At 41.5% G+C, this 23,740-nt stretch overlaps 1 protein-coding gene across 1 annotated transcript in view; it reads left to right on the top strand.

The window, feature by feature from the left end:
* The window catches only part of USH2A (usherin), a 717,315-nt gene that overhangs the window by 662,087 nt on the left and 31,488 nt on the right, over window positions 1–23,740 (top strand). The window contains exons 62-63 of the mRNA XM_077759473.1: window positions 1,629–3,145; window positions 5,873–6,194. Of these exons, the coding sequence (XP_077615599.1) occupies window positions 1,629–3,145; window positions 5,873–6,194 (1,839 nt within the window). The remainder of the gene's footprint in view (window positions 1–1,628; window positions 3,146–5,872; window positions 6,195–23,740) is intronic.

The following is a 23,740-nucleotide window of genomic DNA, read 5'->3' as shown; positions in this document are numbered from 1 at the left end:
GGGAGTGAGAGCTATAGGAAGGAGGAGGTATGGGATCCAGAGCTCAGGTGGGCTACACAGGGGCAGAGATACTTTCCAGAGCATGAGGAAGGACAGCAAACAGTGTAAGTCTAGATCCACATGGTTATGGTGATGATCATATATAACATGAGAATATTCCTTTCTGACTGCTTCTATTTTCCCAATCAAGCACATGGTTCTGTCAACAGCCACCTGTGGGACAGGGAGGAGGGTATTGGCAGGTAGTGGGGAAAAAAGAAGATACGGAAGAATCACTTTGGAAAATGAAAGAGCAAACATACGGGGGAATAGAACAGGACCACAAGTGGGAATCACCCAGTTAACATTTCTAGTAAGAAAGTGAGACCAGTCAGCATATCTGAGTGTTTTCCCCCAAACCAGTTAGAAGCTAAAGTACAGAGGTAAAGCTAAATTTAATACCAGTAACAGATTTGCTAGGTGAATATGAAGGGGCTCAGTGACTAATAGAGGCTCTCAATTTGATTCTGGAAGCTAATCTCTCTTCAGAAAATATACTGTTTCTCTTCCCTCAGAGGTGTGGGTTTGCCCTCCGACTCCAACTAGAAAAAAATATCACACTGAAATACAATAGTCCAACATAAACAAATTTCCAAAAGTCTAGGCTATTTCATCTTAAATAACATCAAAGTATATCAACAGTCCAGTCCAAGTTAAGTTTCCTTGTGAGAATGTTTCAAACTAGATTTGCCTCCCCAGAGATTCTGATTTATGTCCCAGCCCCACTTGAGGGAGGCCACCCTAGGGAGTTACCACCATCCACAGGAATGTATCGTATCTCTCAGGTGCACTGAGGCTGGAAAAGGGCAGGAAATCACTATACAAAACATCTGTATTCAAGTTGAGTTACTTCCTATCTTTCCCAAAAAACAATGAATAATATGGAATGAAAATTTGCTCTACATTTATAATGAGTGCCCAGATGATTCTCCCCATAACAAAAGAACATGTTGCTTCAGAGAAGCACTCATGGCACACAAGAGAGCACAGGATGGCTCCTCCATCTTCTCCTCATCAAAGCATGCATCTGTATTTGTGCATATATGTATAACAGATATATATGTGTATGTGTGCATGTATGTGTACCCACACATGGATGCACAGACATCTCCAGCCCTGGCACCCTAGTACAAATGATTAAGCATTATAAATCCATTCTCTAGTAAATGCTGTAGGAGATAGACAATGTAGATAAGTCCTACTTACCCCACCCAAAATGAGATCCAGAGTTCTTGTCATCTCTATAACAGGGGATTCGAATACTGTTCCTTTAAAAATAAATAAGAGGAAACCCCATGAGCAATTTTTGAGCCCAAGAATAGCTTCTATAGTCCTTAGCTTTTAGATATGTGCTTACATGATATCCAATACTTTAAAAAAAGGCAAAGAAAACTGTCGGTCTTCTTTTTGTGGACTTTACAGTAATCCAAAAAGGGCACACTAGTGAAATTAATATCAGAATGTTTCATCTCGATTGGGATTATCCAGAGGAAAAATAGGAGGGCAAGAAGGGGAAAGGGGATGAATTAGCTACACCGAGAAATCATAGGCTACACATGATTTTCCCTCTGCATCTCTTCTCCCTACAGACATACAACATCTTCAGTGAGGGTATCCTGGAGTATACTGGCTTGAATCGTCAGTTTCTCTTCCGACGCCTGGACCCTTTCACTCTCTACACGCTGACCCTGGAGGCCTGCACGAGGGCTGGTTGTACACACTCAGTGCCCCAGCCTCTCTGGACAGATGAAGCCCCTCCCCACTCTCAGCTGGCCCCTACCATCCAGTCTGTGGGGCCCACCAGCGTCGAGCTGAGCTGGGCTGAGCCTGTACACCCGAATGGAAAGATAATTCGCTATGAAGTGATTCGCAGGTGCTTCGAGGGAAAAGCTTGGGGAAATCAGACAACCCAGGCCAATGAGGAAATTGTTTTCACGGAATATAATACAGAAAGGAACACATTTACGTATACTGATGCTAGTTTGCAGCCGTGGACGCAGTGTGAATATGGAATCCACACTTGGAATTCAGCAGGCCACACCTGTAGCTCCTGGAGTGTGGTAAGGACAATGCAGGCGCCCCCAGAAGGGCTCTCCCCCCCTGAGATAGCCTATGCATCTACGAATCCCCCAAAGTTGCTGATTTCCTGGATCCCGCCAGAACAGCCTAATGGTATTATCCAGTCATATAAACTTCAAAGGAATGGAGCACTCTACCCTTTCAGCTTTGATTCAAGGACTTTCAATTACACCGATGAAGAGCTGCTTCCGTTTTCTACATACAGCTATGCGGTCATCGCCTGTTCGAGTGGAGGCTGCTCCCCCAGCAAGCCCACCAGCATTACAACCCTTGAGGCGCCTCCAGCTGGGATCAGCCCTCCAGCTCTCTGGGCCATCAGCGCTACCCAAATAAATGCATCGTGGTCACCGCCATCAATTCAAAATGGAAAGATCACTAAATATTGGCTGAGACTGGATGGGAAGGAGTACCTGGCTGGACAGAGCCTGTCCCTGCTGGTGTCCCACCTGCAGCCTCATACTCGATATGATTTCTCCCTGGTGGCCTGCACTAAAGGAGGTTGTACAGCTAGCACATCAAACTCTGCCTGGACAATGGAGGCCCCACCGCAGAACATGGACCCTCCAAAATTGCAAGTCACAGGCTCAGAGTCGATAGAAATCACCTGGAAACCTCCCAAAAACCCAAATGGTCAGATCAGAAGTTATGAACTTAGACGGGATGGAACCATCGTCTATACTGGCCTGGAAACTCGTTATCATGATTTCACTCTCACCCCAGGTGTGGAATATGGCTACACAGTGGCCGCCAACAACAGCCAAGGTGGGGTTTTGAGTCCACTCGTCAAAGACAGAACCAGCGCCTCAGCGCCTTCAGGGATAGAACCCCCAGAATTGAAGGCCAAGGGCCCACAAGAGATTTTAGTGAACTGGGATGCTCCAGTGAGGACAAATGGTGACATTGTCAACTACACCCTCTTTATCCGAGAGCTATTTGATAGAGAAACAAAAACCATACACATAAACACAACTCATAATTCTTTTGACACACGGTCGTGTGTAGTAGACCAGCTGAAGCCATTTCACAGGTAGGTAGTGGACTCCGGGTTTTCTAAGAGCAAACCACTGTCCTTTCTATGGCATGAGCCCTTGGTCAGTTTAAATGAAAACTCTAAAACAAGATGTAGGATGTCCCCGACCCCTGACCCCTTAAGCATTGACAGCAGACTAACCACATCCTCATCCAGCCAAAGCTTGTTTGCATCACTTCTAGAGAGCAAAATTCTTGCAGGTGGTATCTTGAGAGTCAGTTTTTTCAGAAATGTTTGCAATTCACCACAATGTCTGGAACAAGTGATACAGAGAACATATATATGTCGTCCCTTGTGAAAACACACAGACCCCTGGACAGTTCTGAGAGTCCAAATGGGGTTATTTGACCCAGGCTGTGAAGAAAATTAGATAGTATTTTAAGGATGAAAAAGGTGCCAGTGAGAGCTATTACCAGGGAGAGTTGGACTGACCCAAATTTTGTTCTGGGGAGAGCCTTTTTACTGAATCCAGTACTTCCGCCAGGGATAATGAGACTCATCGGACTCTATTTCCTCATCCCCTTAGGATCTCCCCAGCCCTGATCTCATGACTTCCCAGGACCATGACACTTGGCCAGCTCATGCGTCTCAGTGATCCCACTCTGGGCTCTCTGACGTGCATGGTGTGTATTATCTCTACATGAAGGAACCTTCCCACTGGCCCTTTTTCTATAGCTGAAAGAATTACTTGGCATTTTTCCCCATCGCATTTTAAGTAACTTACATCCCCAGAGAGAAGAGTAATAAAAGACATTTTATGCTTAAAATTTAGTAAAATGAACAGAACCACTTAAAAAAAATTAAAGGCTGAAAGAGTGTTGATTTCCAACCACCACTGGTAAAATTCAGCTATTATTGTAATCTACTGATGTGTAGATTAGATCCCTCCTATAATTATCTCTGATATATAGTGCTGTTTAAATGAAACATTCATGGTCTTATGCATCTACTCATGACAATTATTTAAGGTTGCATTAAATATTAAACAGTAATTAAAACTTGTGTAGGTATCTTTCATAGCTAATCCACATGCTGTGTGTGTTGCCTTTTATCTGACTCTGATTCAGGGCATTAAAGAGACCCAGGTTAGCTGCACAGCTATACATTTTAAACTGACTTCTTCTTTACCTGACTGGTACCTGCAGGTTTTACAAATCATATCAACTTGCTCCCCTTTCAAACTCTTACTCAAAAAGATTTCTAAAGAAGAAAAGCATTTCCAGATGTGAGAGAAGCACTTCTCACAGGCTGGGGAGGGAGAAAAAAGTTTGATAATCTGATAAGCCTAGCAATGATATTTAAGGGGCTAAGAGATGTCCTCTTCACTCTCTATTCAATTGAAGATGTAAGTGACATTAAATCACTTGAAACAGCCTCTCGCTTGTATATGAATTTGGGGTTCATGTAGTTTGTGGTTTTTCTAGCAGCTTAATGTCTACTGAATACTGCAGATTAGTGTGTCCTCCTGGGCACCTGCAGCTGGTCAGTAGGAAGAAGCCTGGAAATCCTCTAAGTAGCAAAAGACACATGAGCCAGAATTTTAAAACTACCACAGGTAATCCAGAAAGCAAATAATCCATGTGTAGAAAAAGGACTTCACAGAATTGTTTTGGAGTCAGGTCTGCAATATGCACCCACAAATGGATGCACCCACAAACCAATAGTCCTATCGCAGTGGAGATAAGCATGGGAGGAGCAGACAGGAGGGAGGAGTGGAAACCCGGAATGAAAGATGTCGCAAAAGAAGAAAGAAGTGTAATTAAGAAGAGAAAGTGGGAAAAGAAGAGGCCAGGAGAAATAGAAAAAAAAAAAAACAAGGGAGAGAACAGAAACAATGATTAGAGGAGAGAAAGGAGGAAAGAGAAGAGGAAAAGGTCAGAACCAAAAGAAATAAAGATAGAAAGAAAGGTGGCTGTGGTTTGAGGGAAAACCAAGGATGTCGTAAAATCAGTGGGGCATGGGAACAGAGAGGGGAAAGCACTTAAGTGCGGCCATAGGCATTTAATACTAACAAAACCCTCTCTTGTTGGAAAGGGAAAGTCCCAGCTATGTAAATAGACCTTTCCAGGTGGCAGGAGACCAACTATGAGGCAAAACATAATTGATTGGTTGAGTTTAACTGGATGGTGATAAGGTGTCCCCATGATTGATAATCTAGCGTGTAGCTGGGTTTACTTTGGCCCCAAAAGGTCTTTATGTGGTGTAAGAAAGCCTGTTTTAAGATGTCAGGTATCAGGTGAGGGGATTTATTACCACGGAGACTTTAACTCCATGATGTTCCTTCATGACCTGGAAACATTCCTGGGGAATCATTCAGCTCCAGCTGTGGATGTAGAAAAAGCCCAAGGCTACTGAAAACTGGTTCATATGCCCCAAGATCCGCATTCATCATCACTGTGTTAAGTAATTCTGCAGAGTACCAGAGTTTTTTATGTTACAGAGAATCTTAGAAGTTCATTTATTCCTTACATTCCGGTTTAAGGAAAAATTGTGCCCACCCTTTCCAAACAGATGAGAATCTTTGTTTTAGTTTGGAAAGCCAGGATGGTGTAACACGTGCTACAGCGTTCATGGAACTTTGTTGTTCTTTAAAAAGGCTAGCTGCAGATAAGAATAAACATAAACTTAGTTGTCTTTTTCCTTTCAAAAAACAGTCTGTTAAAGATCCTTTCCGTGAAAATCTATTTTGCCAGTAATGGGCAGTTTCTGCCTTGTGTCCTGAAGGTATGAGGTACGAATCCAAGCCTGCACCATGCTGGGATGTGCGTCAAGTGACTGGGCATCCACACAGACCCCTGAGGTCCCACCTCGTACGCAACCGCCTCCACATCTCGAGGTCCGGATGGCACCCGGGGGATTCCAGCCCATGGTTTCCCTTCTGTGGACAGGACCACTTCAGCCAAATGGAAAAGTTTTATATTATGAGTTGTACAGAAGACAAATAGCAACTCAGTCCGGAAAATCGAATCCAGTGCTAACTTATAACGGAAGTGCAAGCTCTTTTACGGATTTCGAACTATCACCTTTCACAGAATATGAGTATCAGGTAAGAAATGTGTATTATCACCAATTCACGCCGAGATTGTATCAGCACCTGCCTGTAAAAATCGTTTGCAATTTGAAAAGACACTTAAAGAAACATGGGGCTTAAGGAATTTAACAAGGTCCTTTAAAAAATTTTTAGGCAGAGGGGGCCTGGGTGGCTCAGTCAGTTGAGACAAGTTGACTTGGCCTCAGATCATGATCTCGTGGTTCGTGGATTCAAGCCCTACATCAGGCTCTGTGCTGACAGCTCAGAGCCTGGAGCCTCCTTCTGATTCTGTATCTCCCTCTCTCTCTGACCCTCCCCAGCTCAAGCTCTCTCTCTCTCTCTCAGAAATGAATAAAACATTACAAAAATTTAAAAATTTTTAAGCAGTAAATGAAGGAGGAAACACCATATTCATTTGCCTTTTTCATTTCCTTGGTCCTTGATCCATGTGAAAAAGGTTTGTTATTCCTATGTAAATTTCAAGTGAAGTATTTGCATTTCTTATTAATGAAGTGATTTCTACCATTAAGCTTCCCTCTGTCAATGTTGCCTTGGCAGGAAACACTCCTTGTTAAGAAAAATCGCTTTGAAAATAACTCATTAATTGTACCAAGATAAAATAAAACCCAGTGGCAAATACCTTCACCCTCTGTGCTCAAGAAAGACATGGAATGTTTAGAAATATCAAGGAAAATAACTCGCCTGCGCATGGGAACGAAGCAAGCTTTGTATGAGAGCAACCTAAAAATTAGGACCTTGCATATCCCTAGAAAGCTGAGAACTGAGAAAAATATTCTGAAAGTATTCTGAAATCTATAGAGGACTTCTGTTAGGTTTACTGTTTTTCTATCAGAGTGCTTTGATTGTTCTTATGATAGCACCCCCACTTCCTGGCAGGGAGATGATCCTCCACCCTCTTGCCCAGGTTTGGTAGGAGCATCAGCGTATGCATCGGGCAGGCTGTCTCCTAACCAAGAGGTGTGCACATAGGCCATGCTCCACCCCTCAGATTCATCCAGGTCTTGATCTTCAGCACAGTGACTCAGAATTTTAAAAGGTGGAGGTGAGAAGTCCTGATAAAATATCCCCAACCTCAATCCAAAAGCTTTTCTTATTTATCCCTGCTATTTCCGAGCATGATTATTCAACTATCCTTTTACTTCTACGTACTCCCAATAAACTCCCTCTTGCATAAGTCAGAATCAGTTTGTCGCTGGCAGTCCAGGCTCGCTGACTGATGCAAGCACTAAGGGCCAGGCACAATGCCAAGTGCAGTTTTCTAAAAGACAAAACTGAGCCTTGAAAAGCTTACCTTAACCAGAAATAATAAAATCACTAAGTCACTAGAAATATGTTGAGCAAATCAATGAGTATAGTAATTAGAGGTAACATTTTAAGTGTGAGGAGAGTATATTTTTGGCCAATAATGTATGAGACAAATTACCCAATGAAGTTAGTGAAAATTGAAAATGTAAATAGATTCTTGAATGGTTTGTAGAAATACATGGATATATATATCCATAATCTCTTGTTTTCATTTCCAAATCTAAACCTCACTTAAAAATGAGTTTTTATTCTAGTTTTGGCACAACTCATTTGGCACAAAACTCAATCTAAACAAACTTGAGACTGTTTATAGCATTTATCCCGTCTAATGTGAATATTTATATGTTTGCTATAGAAATATCATGTCTCATTACCAGATCATTCTGAGGATATTACAAAATATGCAGTATATGTATTGTATAACCCTTCCAAAATCTGAAAAAAAAAAACCCAAAATTATTTAAAAACACATCAGGACCCAAGGGTTTAGGGTGAGGATTATGGTTTATATTATGAAGGAACAAAATACCTATTGATACCACAGTTAGAAACAAGTTTCCAGCATCTATGTGGTTGGCCATCCTTTTGTTCTTTTCTCTATATATTTACTAAACAGTGTAAGTTATCAAAGACTCTTCTATTCTCAATTATCTAGTCTACTTTATAATTAAAAGCACANATGTCGGGGGGAGGGGGGATGGGCATGGAGGAGGGCACTTGTGGGGATGAGCACTTAGTGTTATGTGGAAACTAATTTGACAATAAACTATTTGTAAAAAAATAAAAAATAAAAATAAAAGCACATCTTTGTGGGGCGCCTGGGTGGCTTAGTCAGTTAAACGTCCAACTTTTGCTTAGGTCATGATCTCGCGGTTCGTGGGTTCGAGCGCCGCGTCGGGCTCTGTGCTGACTGCCAGCTCAGAGCCTGGAGCATGTTTCAGTCTGTGACTCCCTCTCTCTCTGACCCTCCCCTGCTCACTCTGTCTCTCTCTCTCTCTCCTAGAAATAAATAAAACATTAAAAAAAAAAGAAACATCTTTAAAAAAAAAAAGCACATCTTTGTGACAGAGCTGAATGAAATCAGCATGAAACCCTCAGCCTCTAAGTAGATGAAACTAAATGCCCCACTGAGAGGCACCTGGGCAGCTGTTTAGGCATCTGACTCTTAATTGCAGCTCAATCATGATCTCACAGTTCATGGGATTGAGCCCCATGTCAGGCTACCTGCTGACAGCGCAGAGCCTGCTTGGGATCCTCTCTCTCTCTCTCTCTCAAAGTAAATTTAAAAAGACCCATAGATACTTAAAGTAAACCAGTGATTATAACTTCTTTGGCCTTATGTTGTGTTGTTGGGTTCAATAATTGGCCACATGATCCATAGAAGTTTTATGCCAGTTTTTTGAAGGAATGATAATGCCATGCATGTGTCTTAGCTTTTATGAGTTTTCCTCCTAGGAGCTAAAGACAAGCAGGAGCCAAGGGACTCACAGTTCAGAGGAGACTGGATCTCAGGCTTTGCTGTTCCTATTGTAACCCTTCCCGTTGGCTCTGTGTCATGTTCCTTGTCTTTACTCATTCCACCCAAATGGATGCATTGCATTGGGTTTTCATAACAAACTGGTCTCAAATTTACATTCACTAGCTAATCCTACCTTGTTACAACATAAGGATAGAGAGCAAAAAGATAAAGTCTAGACTCTGCCCCAAACTCAGTCCTCACAGGAAATACTTTGAAAAATATAGATTAAGGGCTAGAATAAATGAACTAAAATAGTGGATTTATTTAGCCTGTGTAACTGCTGAGTCTATATAGACCCTGAATAATCATATAGAAGCCATTTAGGATGTAATGTACTAAAAGAATTGATTTCCCTTTTACAAAAGAACATTCTGCTGTTGAGATGAATTTACATTGCTCTCAAATTTGTCTGAGGGTTATTTCATCTGCAAGCTGCCTTTCAGAAAATACCTTCTTTGTCCTAGCGACATGAGTTCACCCAGCATCTGTCAATGATTTGACTCTTCTGCAGAGGATTGTGTTTTTGAGGTAATTTATATTTATATTGGTAAGGTATGAAACTGAAGAACTGAGAAACTGCCCAGAGATATGGACCTATTCATCAAAAGGGTGGTGATGATCTGTAACTGGGTAGGTAACCTTCCCTGTGGTATACCAGGAGGGTGTCTGATGCCACTGCCCACCCTACACCATTGTACTCATTTCTGTTTTGGCAGCCGCCAAAATTTATTATGTGGGAAAAACAAGACAGCACTTACTGGAATAAATTCACCTATCAGTTGACCAGTATTTGAGCCCTGGGAGAAAAAAATATAGAATGGATGAGTTTTGATGGACAGAAGGGACAGAAACTATGTTCTTACTGAGAGAAAAGGGGATCCTCGCTTCAGGAAACCCTGGAGGGTGAGAACCAGCCAACATCACCTACCTCACAACAATTCACATAACCAGCTTGATAACTGTTGCATTTGAAGGTGGGCAAAAGCCATGTATACTACAGGCACTTTCTAAGTTTTCAGTGATACTTCCATATTGAACATTTTAAGGAAGTGGTTCCCAGTGTTTCTAGTACAAAAGGATTACCCAAAAAATACGTTCAAAGTGCAGATTCCAAGGGGTCAGGGAGGGGATTCTCAGAATTTGTATTTTTAACAAGCAACTTAGATGGCCCACAACCCTTTTTTTTTTTTTTTTTTTTGAGAAATACTGCCCCAGAGGGTATAGCATTGTTGCTATGCTACTTAAGCCGGATTTTTAAGTGGTGATTTCCTAATTCAGTGGCTCTCAGCCCTGACTGCACATTAGAATCACCTGGGGAACTTTAACAACGTTCCCGGTGCCCTGGCCCCATCCCTTTGTAGTTCTGATCCTGGGATGGGTCCAGGCATCAGTGCATTTCAATAGGTCCCCAGGTGATTCTAATGTGCAGCCAGGGCTGAGACTCATAGTCCTAAACCATCATAAACCGATTGCCTAAATAAGTGAAGCCAGCTCTCCACAAGTGCCTCATTTACATGATGATAATTGATGACCAACCTATTTACCTTGGTCTCTCCATGACTTTCCTAAACAGGAGCCCTATTGTTGTGGTGTGAAGCTGGAAAGGGGGCAGCATATATTACCTACAAAGTTCACGTCTCAATTAATCAACCAATTTCTTCTACTCTTGCTCGTGGCTTTTGTTTGCTTTTTGTTGTTCGATTTTGTTTCGTTTCTCGTTTGGGAGACCTGGTCTTTGGTAGTAATAATTAGAACATTCAGCACCTTTAAAATGGGATTTTCCTAATTTGATCCATTTCAATACAGCTTCCAGAGATTCTGAAGGATCAATTTTAATAAAAACCGTAAGATCTGAAAGATAAATCATAGAAATTTGGAAGTGTGGTTTTTGTCACAAGACAGACGGGGTGTCTCTGCAGAACTACGCGGTGCAGAGAGAACATGCATTCTCAGTGAATTTCAAATGCAAGTTAGTTTACCAGAACCTAATTCTCAAAAACTCTATAAAATGGGTGATTCATACATAAATGAGACACATCTTTACTGAACAAAATTCCTCATGCACAGACCTTTTCCTTAAGTGGGGATTACAGGCTTCCCATTCCACGGAATATTGACAACCCAATGTGATACTTTTCACTAGCAGTACTCACTTCTGTCTTCAACTTTTTTCAAAATCAGGCGGTACTGATACATATGGTATAAACCTCCGCATCCTGTGTGGGGAAGTTCTTAATTGTTCGGCAAGCAAATTAAGAAGATGGTCTCTGCACAGGCTTTAGAGAGGACCCCGTTTGTGAGTCTACTCCATAAGCAGCTTGGGTTTTGACCTGCAGGGAGGGAGCTGGGGCCGGCCGATGAGCAGCTCTCGTAATTGTGCATTCATATTCATACTCTCGCTTAAGGCAATGACTCACCATGGATTTGCCAGGGCTTGCCGTGGCTCCCCCTTTCACCGAATCATGCTGTCAGTGACTTAATTAGTTTTCCTGAAACTTCCCCACTTTGACAGGTTTTTGCAATAAGCACCTACACTCACATGATCTCCAAAGGCCTGCAGCACCTCGGAACTGGGTGACTGAGAAGTGACAGGTCAGCCTCAGAGGGAACTCGATGACTCACTAAGTGTGGGTCTGATAGGGCCGGTGCTGTGGGAGGCCTGCTGTTTTCTAACAGACCAACTCTGCCTCCAAAAAATTCTGTGTAAAAATTTATGCCGAAAGGATGGAAGGAAGGGCTGAGAAGGAAACATATGAGGGGACTCTCAGTGTTCCTGCCAGAAACATCTGTCTGAAGACTGAAGGGGGCGCTAGTGAGGCCCTCTCGGTGCACCCGCACAAGCTGTGGGTGACCCCTGGAAGGGAGAAGAAGAAAGGACAGAAGCTTCTAGCCCTTCTCTATTTCTTGATCCTGGAGCAAATTAACCTTTCCCAATGGTTTCCCCCTGTGTTAAAAATAATAATAATAATTTTTATTTTAGAGTGAGCTCAAGCAAGGGAAAGGGGAGGGAGACAGAGAGACACAGAGAGACAGAGAGAGAGAGTCCCAAGTCCCAAGCAGTCCATGCACAGAATAGAGCCCCATAAGGGCCTCAATCCCATGATCCCGGGATCTTGACCTGAGCCCAAATCAAGAGTTGGACACTCATCTGACTGAACCACGCAGGCGCCCCTCCCCTGTGTTTAAATGAAAAGTTCTCTGCAGTTCTCAATTCTAGGAGCCTAAGAGGGGGTAATTTACAAGCACACACTTAATAAATTCAAATGAAATTTTATCTTCTCCTGATTTAATCTATAGTTAGTAAAACCAGACAGAATGTATTCTGATCCTAAGCCATTTCATTTTCTAACAGTGTTTAAGTTGTGTCAAAGCAAGTGCTTTTATGAGACCAACTTCAGACAATCAATAGTTGTATGGTTCTCTACCACCAAAATGGACATGTGGAAACATCAGCAGTGGTGTTTCCTAATGAAACCCAATGTATTTCTTTACTAATACATGTATTTAATAAATTATAAATAGATTATAAAACATAAATGTAAATAAATAACAAATAATTTATTTCATTTACTACATATGAGTCCCATTTAGGTTCTTGAGAAGACTTACATCTTCAATCATGTATCTTGATTATTTTACTACAAGTGATAGGAAGCCAACTTTAACTTGGACAGAGATTGTTTCTGTTCACCCATCTGGGAAAGTGACCAAAGAAATTCCCTGAAATTTCATAAAGCCAGGGCTTTATGAATATGTGGGAAACACTTTCAGCCAGAAACGAGGGCTGCCCCAGCACACTGTGCACACCCACCATGCTACTGTGAAATAGATACAGTTTCCAGGCTCTTCCCCATTAGAAGCTCAAAGCCATCCTGTTTTCCAGCTCAAGAAATTGAGTGAAAATCACACAGCTTGGACATGATACTTAATTTCCCATAATCTCGCTTAAAAAAAAAAAAAAAGAATGGGTGTGTTAAGAGAACTAGGAGATCTTGTATGTCTAACAGGATACCTGCTATGTATTAGCCCCACCTCCCTGCTCTAGCCTCAGCCCCTACTATTTAAAAGTAGGAGATACCTTTGGGGCGCCCGGGTGGCTTAGTCGGTTAAGCGTCCGACTTTCACTTAGGTCATGATCTCACGGTTCGTGGGTTCGAGCCCCGCGTCGGGCTCTGTGCTGACTGCCAGCTCAGAGCCTGGAGCCTGTTTCAGTCTGTGACTCCCTCTCTCTCTGACCCTCCCCTGCTCATGCTGTCTCTCTCTCTCTCTCTCTCTCCTAGAAATAAATAAAACATTAAAAAAATTTAAAAAAAAAAAATAAATAAAAGTAGGAGATACTTTCTTCTAAGACAGAAAAGAGCCAGGTAAAAAACAAACAGACACCTCTTATGTCTCTATCAGTGAGTCATTAATGAAATGCTAGGATATAAAAATCTCTGACCAACAGCACAGTTGGCTCTGAAGGGGTGATGCCCCTTCAGTGAGTGGTCCAATCTTCTCTGTCCTCGCCACTTCTGTTCTTCCCCACATACCCATGACTAAGATTCCGTCCAACTTTGAGTCTGAGTCTGCACTTCTGTGACTGGCTATGCAATTCAGATGGCTCATTTTCTGTTGCTATCACCTTTATCCTATCCCGTTCCTAAGCATTTTCTATACCACTTTTAGAGAAAACTTATTGAGCATGTTTTCTGTTTGGTTTTGGACTTGCATTTAATTAGGCATTAATCTCGCTAACGTATTTCTGACCAGCATGGAGCCTTTTGTTTGGTTAGTCTCTCCCACAAGAACTAAGCTGCTCCCACCCTCAGCTCCCACAGCTCAAGGTATTAAATGATTTATTGATATTGTCTGTCTCAAACAGTGCATTCATTCTAAAACTTTGGAGCCAAGGTGCTACAGCTCAGACTGAAGGCCATCAGGACACTTCCATGAATAAAAGTCTGAATTCTTCCACGAGACCAGGGACTGGACCGTGTCATTTTTTGCCATCAGGTTTTTGGTTCCAGCCAGCGATCATTTCTTCCCACGTGCATGTGAGCGCACTCAGGAGCATGCTCTAGTTCACATGTGTGTGTGTCTTTTCGTTCTTTTTCTCTCTCATGGCATCCCTTAGGACTCTATTCTTAAGCTCTGATTGTTGGCAATCTTTACATTGCCTTTGAGACAAGTTATTCATCTGAGAATGTGTTGGTTCTCACCCTCATGCTGATGCAACCCAGATTTATATTTCACTTAAGCCAATATTGATCCTCCTATCTTTGTGCTGGAAGCTTGTTTGCTGGACATGAAATGTTAAATGCAACCAAATTTTCTCCAACTGAAGGTAGAAAATGTGTTATTCCAACCACCCCCATAGCTCTTCACCAACAGTACCTGTTCAGTGTGAAAAATCAAGGCTCTCCAAATCCATCTAAAATGTAGGTCCTGTAAAAATATCCAGGAAAGGATGAGACATGTTTCATTCATTTCTCTTTATCCTATTACTTGAACACATAATAATGTATTATTAAGCAGCTGCCATGTTCATAATGGATACCTAGTTACTAGGATTGGGGCAGGAGGCTAGAAACCATGAACTCTATTCCTCGGGGGCTTAACATTTAGTTGATTAGACAAAGAAACACACCCATGAGTAATATATCCATAAAAATATAGGGATAGAGACACCTGGATGGCTCAGTCAGTTAAGTATCTGACTCTTGATTTTGGCTCAGGCCATAATCTCATGGTTCTTGAGACTGAGTCCTGCATCAGGCTCTGCACTGACAGCACAGAGCCTGCTTGGAATTTTCCCTCTCTCCCTCTCTCTGCCACTCCCTCACACTCTCTCTTTCTCTCTCAAAATAAATAAGCATATAGATAGATACATACATACATACATACATATATCTATATCTATATATGGATGATAATACAAGCTATGAGGATAGATATTTGAAAGATCTGAGTGGTGGTGCAGCAGAAATAGTGAGAAACAGAGAATGCCTTGTCTTCAGGATGGCATGATTTCCACACCAAGCTCTCATGGCCCTCCCCCCCACCAATTCCACTCTCTGGCCAGATAGGCTTGAGGAGCACAGGTGGTACTTGACTGAAATCCTTCCATGCAGACATGAGGAGGCACTATTCCTCTATTTCTGCAGTCTCTCAAAAAAGTATTTCCAATCTCTCCATGCTTATTATGATCAGAGGCCAATCTCAGCCCACCCGTTGTTATTGGTGCCTGTGTCCGATTTGGAAATGGTTTCCCCGGTGTCAGGATCTCAGCAGGAAACAGATGGTAGACTCAGAGGGGCCTTTGAAGAGAATTAAATGAAAAGGCTATTTATGGAGGTGTAGGCAGGATTACGAGAATCAACAAGGGACGTTAAATTACCCAGGGACTAGCAAAAGCCAGAAGCTATTACCTGTGAGGCCTAAAGGGAAGAAGCATTCCCGGAACCCAGCAAATGCTAAGGCCAGTAAGGAGGGGCTGCCCCATAGAAGCTGAGACCACAGAGAAAGAGTGCAGGCTTACCCAACCGGGGTGCCAAAGACAGGGATCAGGAAAAATTAAAAACCTGAACTCTGTCCTTCCTTTGGTCAAATCCAACTGGAAAGAAGCCAGAGGGAGGAGAAGATCCCTAAGGCCGTCTACACTCGCTTCCCAGCACACAGAGCAGGGCTACCCACATACCTCAGATTGGTGCTGCTTCTCGCTCAGTATGTGACAAAGAATCCTTCCCAGGCCAGAGGATCACCTGGCAAGCTTTGGCTCACCACTCCATGATTATTGATAAAACACTAAGTAAATCTGAAGGCTTAAGGAGGATTGCACTTAAGTACTTGGACTGATGGTATATTTCCATTAAATTCTAAATAAATGTCTTGGTCTATATGAACCAATCAAATCTACAGGTAGAAACAAAGATGTTAAGACGCTTAAGTAAATCACATGCCTTCAACTGAAATCTTTAAGAAGACAGTTGAGACTCTCTCTTGTGAATTGATTTATCTATCTGCTGATGGATCCGATCATTACTAAGATGCCTAAAAGCATCTTGGAAACTGTGCCCTTCTCTCCTTGATGCCTATGACATGTTTGTACTGGGAACCGGAGATAAAATGTTCTCTGGAGAATCCAATGAATTGTTCCAATGTTTCCTTTTGCTTAGACTCTGGGATGCTTTTAAGAAATTTTAATTAATAATAATGCAAAGCAGAGAATGCCATCCAATCTGCAAACTTTTATCTAGGAACAATACTTCTCCAAAGCCAAGCTTTCATTTGTTCTAACCCTCAACATTTTAAAGCAGAGAGGTACTTGGAAAAAGACACACAGGGATGTAGCCTGAGCTCATAATGCTCTGAAGTGTTCTCAGATGTATGGTTGATCCAACACAGCTAAACGGAACCCAGAAGTGAGCTACAGAATTGTTATTTAGTCCCACATTCTCTTCCAAGCCATCAAGTCCCTCTCTCCTAAATTTTCACGCAAATAATATAATAATCACATAGTGCTTGCTATGTGCTCTGCTAAGAGCTTTACATGTATTAACTCATAAGAACCATTTGAAATAAAGGTTATTACTAATAATAACATTTAGAAATCTGATGCATTGTGTGATTAGTTACCATGCCCCAAGATAGAGTAGGTAAGTTGAAGAACTTGAATTTGAACTTGAGATTCAGGTTCCAAAGACTGTGTCCTTAAACTCACGCCATGGTTGCTCCAAATTGCATGTGTAAACAGATTTGGGGCTTTCAAAATCTTGATAAGATATTTATAAATGTACTTACCACCAGCCCATTCTTAAGAACCTTATAGAAACTTTCTTCCACATAAATCTCAGTGGTCCTGTATCATCAGAAGCCTGAAGAACTGTTTTTAGATAACTACAAGTTACCTAAATAAACGGCAGAGTCAGAACTCAGATCAAGTCCAGTAATTGTTCTGCTGATCCACAGCTTCTTCAAGTCACCCCCATCAGGGCATGAACTCCTGACCCTGCAAAGATAAACTGATTCACATTGTAATTTGGGCTGCAGGATTCACTGGCTCTGTAGTCTCAGCAAGTAATTTAATTTAACACCTCTAAGCCTGGAGCCTCAGTTGGCTAAGCATCCAACTTTGGCTCAGGTCATGACCTCCTGGTTTGTGAGTTCGAGCTCCACATCAGGTTCTATGCTGGCAGCTCAGAACCTAGACCCTGCTTCAAGTTCTGTGTCTCCCTCTCTTTCTGCCCCTCCCCCACTCCTACTCACTCACTCTCTCTCTCTCTCTCTCTCAAAAATAAACATTAAAAAGATTTTTTAAAAAATTTTTATAGTTTATTTATTTTTGAGACAGAGAGAGACAGGGCATGAGTGGGGGAGGGGCAGAGAGAGAGGGAGACACAGAATCTGAAACAGGCTCCAGGCTCTGAGCTGTCAGCACAGAGCCCGACACAGGGCTCGAACCCACGGACTGTGAGATCATGACCTGAGCCAAAGTTGGACTGTTAACTGACTGAGCCACCCAGGCGCCCCTAAAAAGATTTTTTTTAATATATAAAACCTCTAAGCTTTCGTTTCCTTCCCCATAAAATTGGGTGAAAAGACCTACCTTAGTAGGGTGGCTATAAACTTTAAACGAGTTAATTTAAAGGCCAGAGCATTGTCACCCACACACAAAATTAAAATTTAATAGGTAAATTCATAAAAAGACATCAGTACTCAGTTATTTCTATAAAATGTAAATCAGATTAAGTCAGATCCCTCCTGGGAATGCCCCGTTGGCTTCCCATAAAATGAAAACTCCTCTGTGGTTCAAGAGGAGCTTTTATTTATCCACTTCTTTCCTCATCTCATTGCTCTCTGGCCCTTACTCGCTAAGCCCGGCCACACCAGCCTTCTAGAGAATCCAGCCTCAGGGCCTTTGCACTTGTTCTTCTTTTACCCAGAGTGTTTTCCCCTGAGTGTTTTCCCCCTGTGTCTTCACATGGTGGCCTCCTTTTGCTATTAACATTCTAGCTTGACTATCATCTCCTGAGAGAACCTCATGGCGCTATTCTTTGCTATATTGTTATATCTTATATAACTTATACTATAAGTTTTTTTCCTTTCTAGCAGATATTCCCTATTCCTTTTGTGTTTGTGTACTTGCTGCTTTTCCCCACCAAGATGTCCACTCCAACCTCGTTCATTGTTGTATCCCTAACGCACACAACAGTGTCTGGCATGAGAATGGCTCAATCAATATCTGTTGAATTAATGGATGATTAAATAATCTCACCTAGTTAACTAGACTCTTATTTCCAAAAATGTTATTCATAATTGGTGATTGTGATCTTAGCTTACTGTAGCAACTATTGTGCAGAAAATGTATGTTTCCAGTGTTATATCAGTGGGGTATCGCTAATTTTTTAGTTAACATACTGGAGTTTCACTGTCACACACATTTAGAGCAGTGTGGAAAGGATGTGAATAGAGTTTGCCTCTCACATGCAATAGTGTTAAAATGTGCTAAGTGGGGATGGACACCATGATGTTTGTCGTAAGCCCCACCGTCTCATTCTGAGGCTACTGTCTCCACAGAAACAGCCAGTCTCAGAAACTGCAGGGCTCTCTGACAGTTCCCGAGCAGGGACGATGTGCCCAAGTCTTCCTTCAATGGCCTTATGTAGAAAAAGGTCATGAGTTTGAGTTTTGCCAGCACACACCTATATTGGAAGCCCGGCCCTACAACTTCCAAGTTGTAGAAACTTCTCTGTGCCTCCATTTCCTCATGCAAAACAGTGATGATAATAATACTCATCCAACGAGATTGTTGGGAGGATGAAATAAATTCTTATATATAATACAATTCTAAAAGTGCAAGTGCTCAATGAACCCATGAATTACTTTTATGTATTCTCTGTGAGAGCTGGACAGAACTGGGTTCCTATTTTCTCTCAGGGAGTACAGATAGAAGCAATAAAAAGTAGTGTGTGATAAATTCAAAATTCCCCTTCTTATTACTAAAGTCAAATTGAGGCTAATTTTATGATTTCCCACTATCATTGAAGCCAGTTTTCCCTCCCTCATATTCATATCTATTGAGTGACTCCAAAGCACAAGGCAGTATGCTAAGCAGCAGTGACAGAAAGCAACCATTTCTAGCAAGGAAAATGTCTTGTAATTTCTTTAGTAGCTTCACATCTCTGAATTTCAAAAGTAGCAGTAGAAAGGAAGACAATGTCTTGTGGTAGTCTTCCTCCCCTGGGTCCCAGAATTCAATTAAAATCATGTTCCATCTTGCCTGATCCAAAGTGATTTAGATAAAAGGATCCTGGAATGCAGAGACAATATCTGTAAAAATATAACTATAATGTAGCTGGTAAAGTCTCATGCAAACAGAGATGCTGAAAAAGTCCATTTGATGATGAAAGAAAATCAGATAGATAGAGAGTTAAATAGATAGCTACACAGAGCTTTTCAGCAAGCTGTTCCTTTATGACTATAGCCTGCAGGGCTGCTTGTGAAGTAAAATAATCTTGTAATCATGTAATTTCAAATTTATTGCCTTCTCTTTTTAGCCATGAGTCTCTCTAACCACAGTTCTGGCAAAGCCCATTTTGGCGTATTGCTATTTGAACATATTCAAAGCCCATGACAGGCCACCCTTTAAAAAGGCATTAGTGTAAGTGCCATGGGAAAATAGACTCCAAGGTTGTAGATGAATTGATATGATTTCCTTGATTGTATCTTTTTATTTATGAGGCATAATTTATGAGCAGTAGAGAACAAACTGCAATGAGTGATGACTAACTACAGCCAAAGTCATAAATCAGGAGCAGTGAAAGAAGTGGTAGTTTTGATCGAATCTATTGAATTAGCCGTTGGCCTTAGCCAATACAGGTATTGGAAAGACCTTTTTAATATCTATTTGTCTCCCTCATGGGAATGTGATAACAATCTCATTACATGCCCCTAGGAAACAAATAATTTAATTGTTTGTCTGTTAACATGCAACCTATTTACTCTACTTATTAATTACTGGCATGGCCATTCACGTTGGGTTTTTGTTTATCTCTGATGTGAATTGTCACAGAAATGTATTCATATTTTCTGGTTTTATAAAGAATGATGTTGCTTCCCCAGTGCTGTTCAATAGGAATATATCATCAGTATTGTTGAAATGATTTTGTTTTATCAAAAATTGTCATTATTCCACAAGGGAGCATGTTACAGGATATCACAGAAGTTGCAGAGAACTCAAAAATGCCTCCATATCTTAATCCTTTGAGGGTTACAGTTATACTACAACATTTATAAAACGTAGCCTGGAAAAAAGAGCACAATCTCAAATTGTTTAAGGGTTAGGGCATTCACTATCATTCACCTTAGGACTCAACAGTTTAGAAGTTTTTTGTGAAAGATCACTGGCTGAATATGGTTATTCCTGTGTTTCATTTTTGTATGGAAAATAGTAGCGAATACAAGAACAAATAGACATCAACTGGGTGCTAACATTATCCTCAATATCACTAAGCTGTGCTCTTGGCTTTCACAGCACTTGTAGCATGATGGTCTCTTAGCCAAAAGAATCATAAAATACTTTTACAATTAAGGAAATTTTTTATGATACAATAAAGGAAAAGCACATCAGGAAATCCCTGGAGATTTACACTAAGAACTTCTTTTTGCATAAAGACTGTACTTGGAGGGGCGCCTGGGTGGCTCAGTCGGTTGAGCATCCGACTTCGGTTCAGGTCATGATATCATGGTTCATGGGTTCAAGCCCTGCATCTTCTGCACTGATGTCAGTGCAGAGCCCGCTTTGGATCCTCTGTCCCCCATTCTCTCTGCCTTCCCCTCATGCTCTCTCTCTCTCTCTCTCAGAAATAACATTTTTTAAATGTTTTATTTATTTCTGAGAGAGAAAGAGAGAGACAGCATGAGCAGGGGAGGGTCAGAGAGGGAGACACAGAATCCGAAACAGGCTCCAGGCTCCCCGCTGGCCACCAGCACAGAGCCTGATGTGGGGCCAGAACCCATGAGCCACGAGATCGTTACCTGAGCTGAAGTCGGCACTCAACCGTCTGAGCCACCCAGGTGCCCCCAGAAATAACATTTTTAAGAAAAGACTAGGAAAGTATCAGTCCTAAGGAATGTTACTTCAAAAAGCTATGAACTATTGGGTAAGACAAAGCACTAACATGAAAACTACTTTGCAGTTATGCATAGAAATAAGGCTAAAGAATAACTAGCACAGTAATGTAAGCACTGCACAGGCTACCACGCTGGGAGAATTTCAGATCTGTCCTCCCTTTCCCCTGTCCTCTGCAGAGTCGTGGCTCCTTCTCTGTCTCTTTTACAAACTTGTTACAAACACTTCTGTTCACAGATCCTTTCTCGTTTTTATTATTTTTGAGAGAGACAGAAAGACAGACAGAATGTGAGTGGGGGAGGGACAGAGAGAGGAAGACACAGAATCTGAAGCAGGCTCCAGGCTCTGAGCTGTCAGCACAGAGCCCGATGTGGGGTTCGAACCCTCAAACTGTGAGATCATGACCTGAGCTTAAGTCAGACGCTTAACTGACTGAGCCACTCAGGCGCCCCATGTTCACAGATCTTTGCCTACCTTCTAGAATCAAATTAAAAGGAGAAATGTGTGTTGAGAGAAATTGGGAGCATTTAGAATGATATTCATCTGGGCTTCAGGGGAAAAATAGATCCATCCAACAAGCTCCAGAAATATCAGGGCTTCAAGAAATTTACACCTGGAGTGAAAACTAGATAGCAAGGTTCGTTCTCCAAAGCTAATGAACTCCCGTTCTGTTTGGAACCATGACCACTGCAATAAACTCTATGATGATTGCAGCCATAACATATTCAGATACATGCTTCATGCTTTTTTGAATGGTTGAAGGTAATGATAATAGAAATACAAAGTACAACTCTAAACTGACATCATATGAATAGGAATTTAAGAATGCATATAGTGCCAGGGTGCCTGGGTGGCTCAGTTAAGCGTCCAACTTTGGCTCAGGTCATGATCTTATGGTTCATGAGTTTGGGCCCCACATGAGTTCAGGCCCCACATGAGTTCGAGCCCCACATCGGGCTCTGTGATGACAGCTCAGAGCCTGAAGCTTCAGATTCTGTGTCTTCCTCTTTCTCTTCCCCTCCCCTGCTCATGCTCTGTTTCATTCTGTCTCAAAAATAAATAAACATCAACAAAAGAATGTCTACATATCTGTTCCTGGTTCTATAAAGAATAGCCCTCTATGTTTCTCAAACAAGACTGGGCACAAGAATCACTTAGAAATGTGTTGAAAAGGCAAGTTCCAAGGTCCTTTTACCACAAACACTAATACAGGTACTCCAAAATGATTTTGATGATCATAGCCCAGGAACACATTTAGACAAAGAGCTCTCTGATGGAAGATTTCTTTTTCTTAAACATTTTTTATAGTTTTTATTTATTTTTGAGACAGAGAGAGACAGAACATGAGCAGTGGAGGGGCAGAGACAGAGAAAGAGGGAGACGCAGAATCTGAAACAGGCTGCAGGCTCTGAGCTGCCAGCACAGAACCTGATGCAGGGCTCGAACCCATGAACTGCAAGATCATGACCTGAGCCAAAGTCAGACACTTAACTGACTGAGCCACCCAGGTGCCCCTCTGATGGAAGATTTCTAGGAGGCAGTTTTCAATAGAGAAGAAACGATTAAACCCATCGTTTCCACTGCAATGGGATTTTGGCAGCTTGTGGCAGATGTTGACACTTTAGGTAATTGAAAGTTTTTAAGGCAAATATAGTCATTAGTAGTGGTTGAGAGGAGTAAATAAAAGAACAATTTTATTTCATTAATGAATAATAATATAAAGATGGTAATAGTAACTAGTAAGGTTTTTAAAAATTAGATTGAAAATAGACATATAAACAGAAATTCATCTACTATTTTTGTAGCCAATTATAGAATTTGTGGTTAAATGGTTTTATTTTGTCTTTATCCAAATAGTTAATTTACATTATAGCTCTTGGCATGGGTACAGCCAAAACCTTAAAGAAGAGAACACTCCAATTCAACAGGTCCAAACTTGCTCTCAGTCTTCACAGCTCTTCTTTGAGAGGTTCCTAACTCTTACAGTTATGAGTGTGTGTGTGTGTGCGTGCGTGCGCGCGTGCACGTGTGTGTGCAAGTGTTCACTAAACACAAATAATTGTTTTAGTGAAAACCTTAATCATATTTTTTAAGTTTATATTTTATTGATATTGGGGGAGATAGAGAGAACAAGCTGAGAAGGAGCAGAGGCAGAGGGAGACAAAACACTAAGTAGGCTCCATGCCGTCAGTGCAGAGCCCAATGTGAGGCTCAAACTCAGGAACTGTGAAATCATGACCTAAGCCGAAATCAAGTCAGACCTTTAACTGACTATACCACCCAGGCGCCTCTCATCTTTTTTTAAATTATAAAATAATAAATATTTTCAGCTGGATACATTTGAGATAAAGATATTTTGAATAAATAAAAAATAAAGATTGTCCTTACTTGTTTTTAAGTTTATTTTGAGTGAGACAGAAAGCATGAGCAGGGGAAGAGCAGAGAGACAGGGAGAAAGAGAATACCAAGCAGGCTCCATGTTGTCAGTACAAAGCCCATTGCAGGGCTTGAACTCACAAACTGTGAGATCATGACCTGAGCCAAAACCAAGGGCCAGCTGCTTAACCAACTGAGCTACCCCGGCTCCCCGGAGTATTCTCTCTT

Source organism: Crocuta crocuta, unplaced genomic scaffold (genome assembly GCF_008692635.1).
Source record: "Crocuta crocuta isolate KB4526 unplaced genomic scaffold, BGI_CrCroc_1.0 scaffold556, whole genome shotgun sequence".
NCBI classification, from domain to species: Eukaryota; Metazoa; Chordata; class Mammalia; order Carnivora; family Hyaenidae; genus Crocuta; species Crocuta crocuta.
Note: the sequence above shows the minus strand (reverse complement) of the source record. Positions and strands in the feature narration are given on the sequence as shown.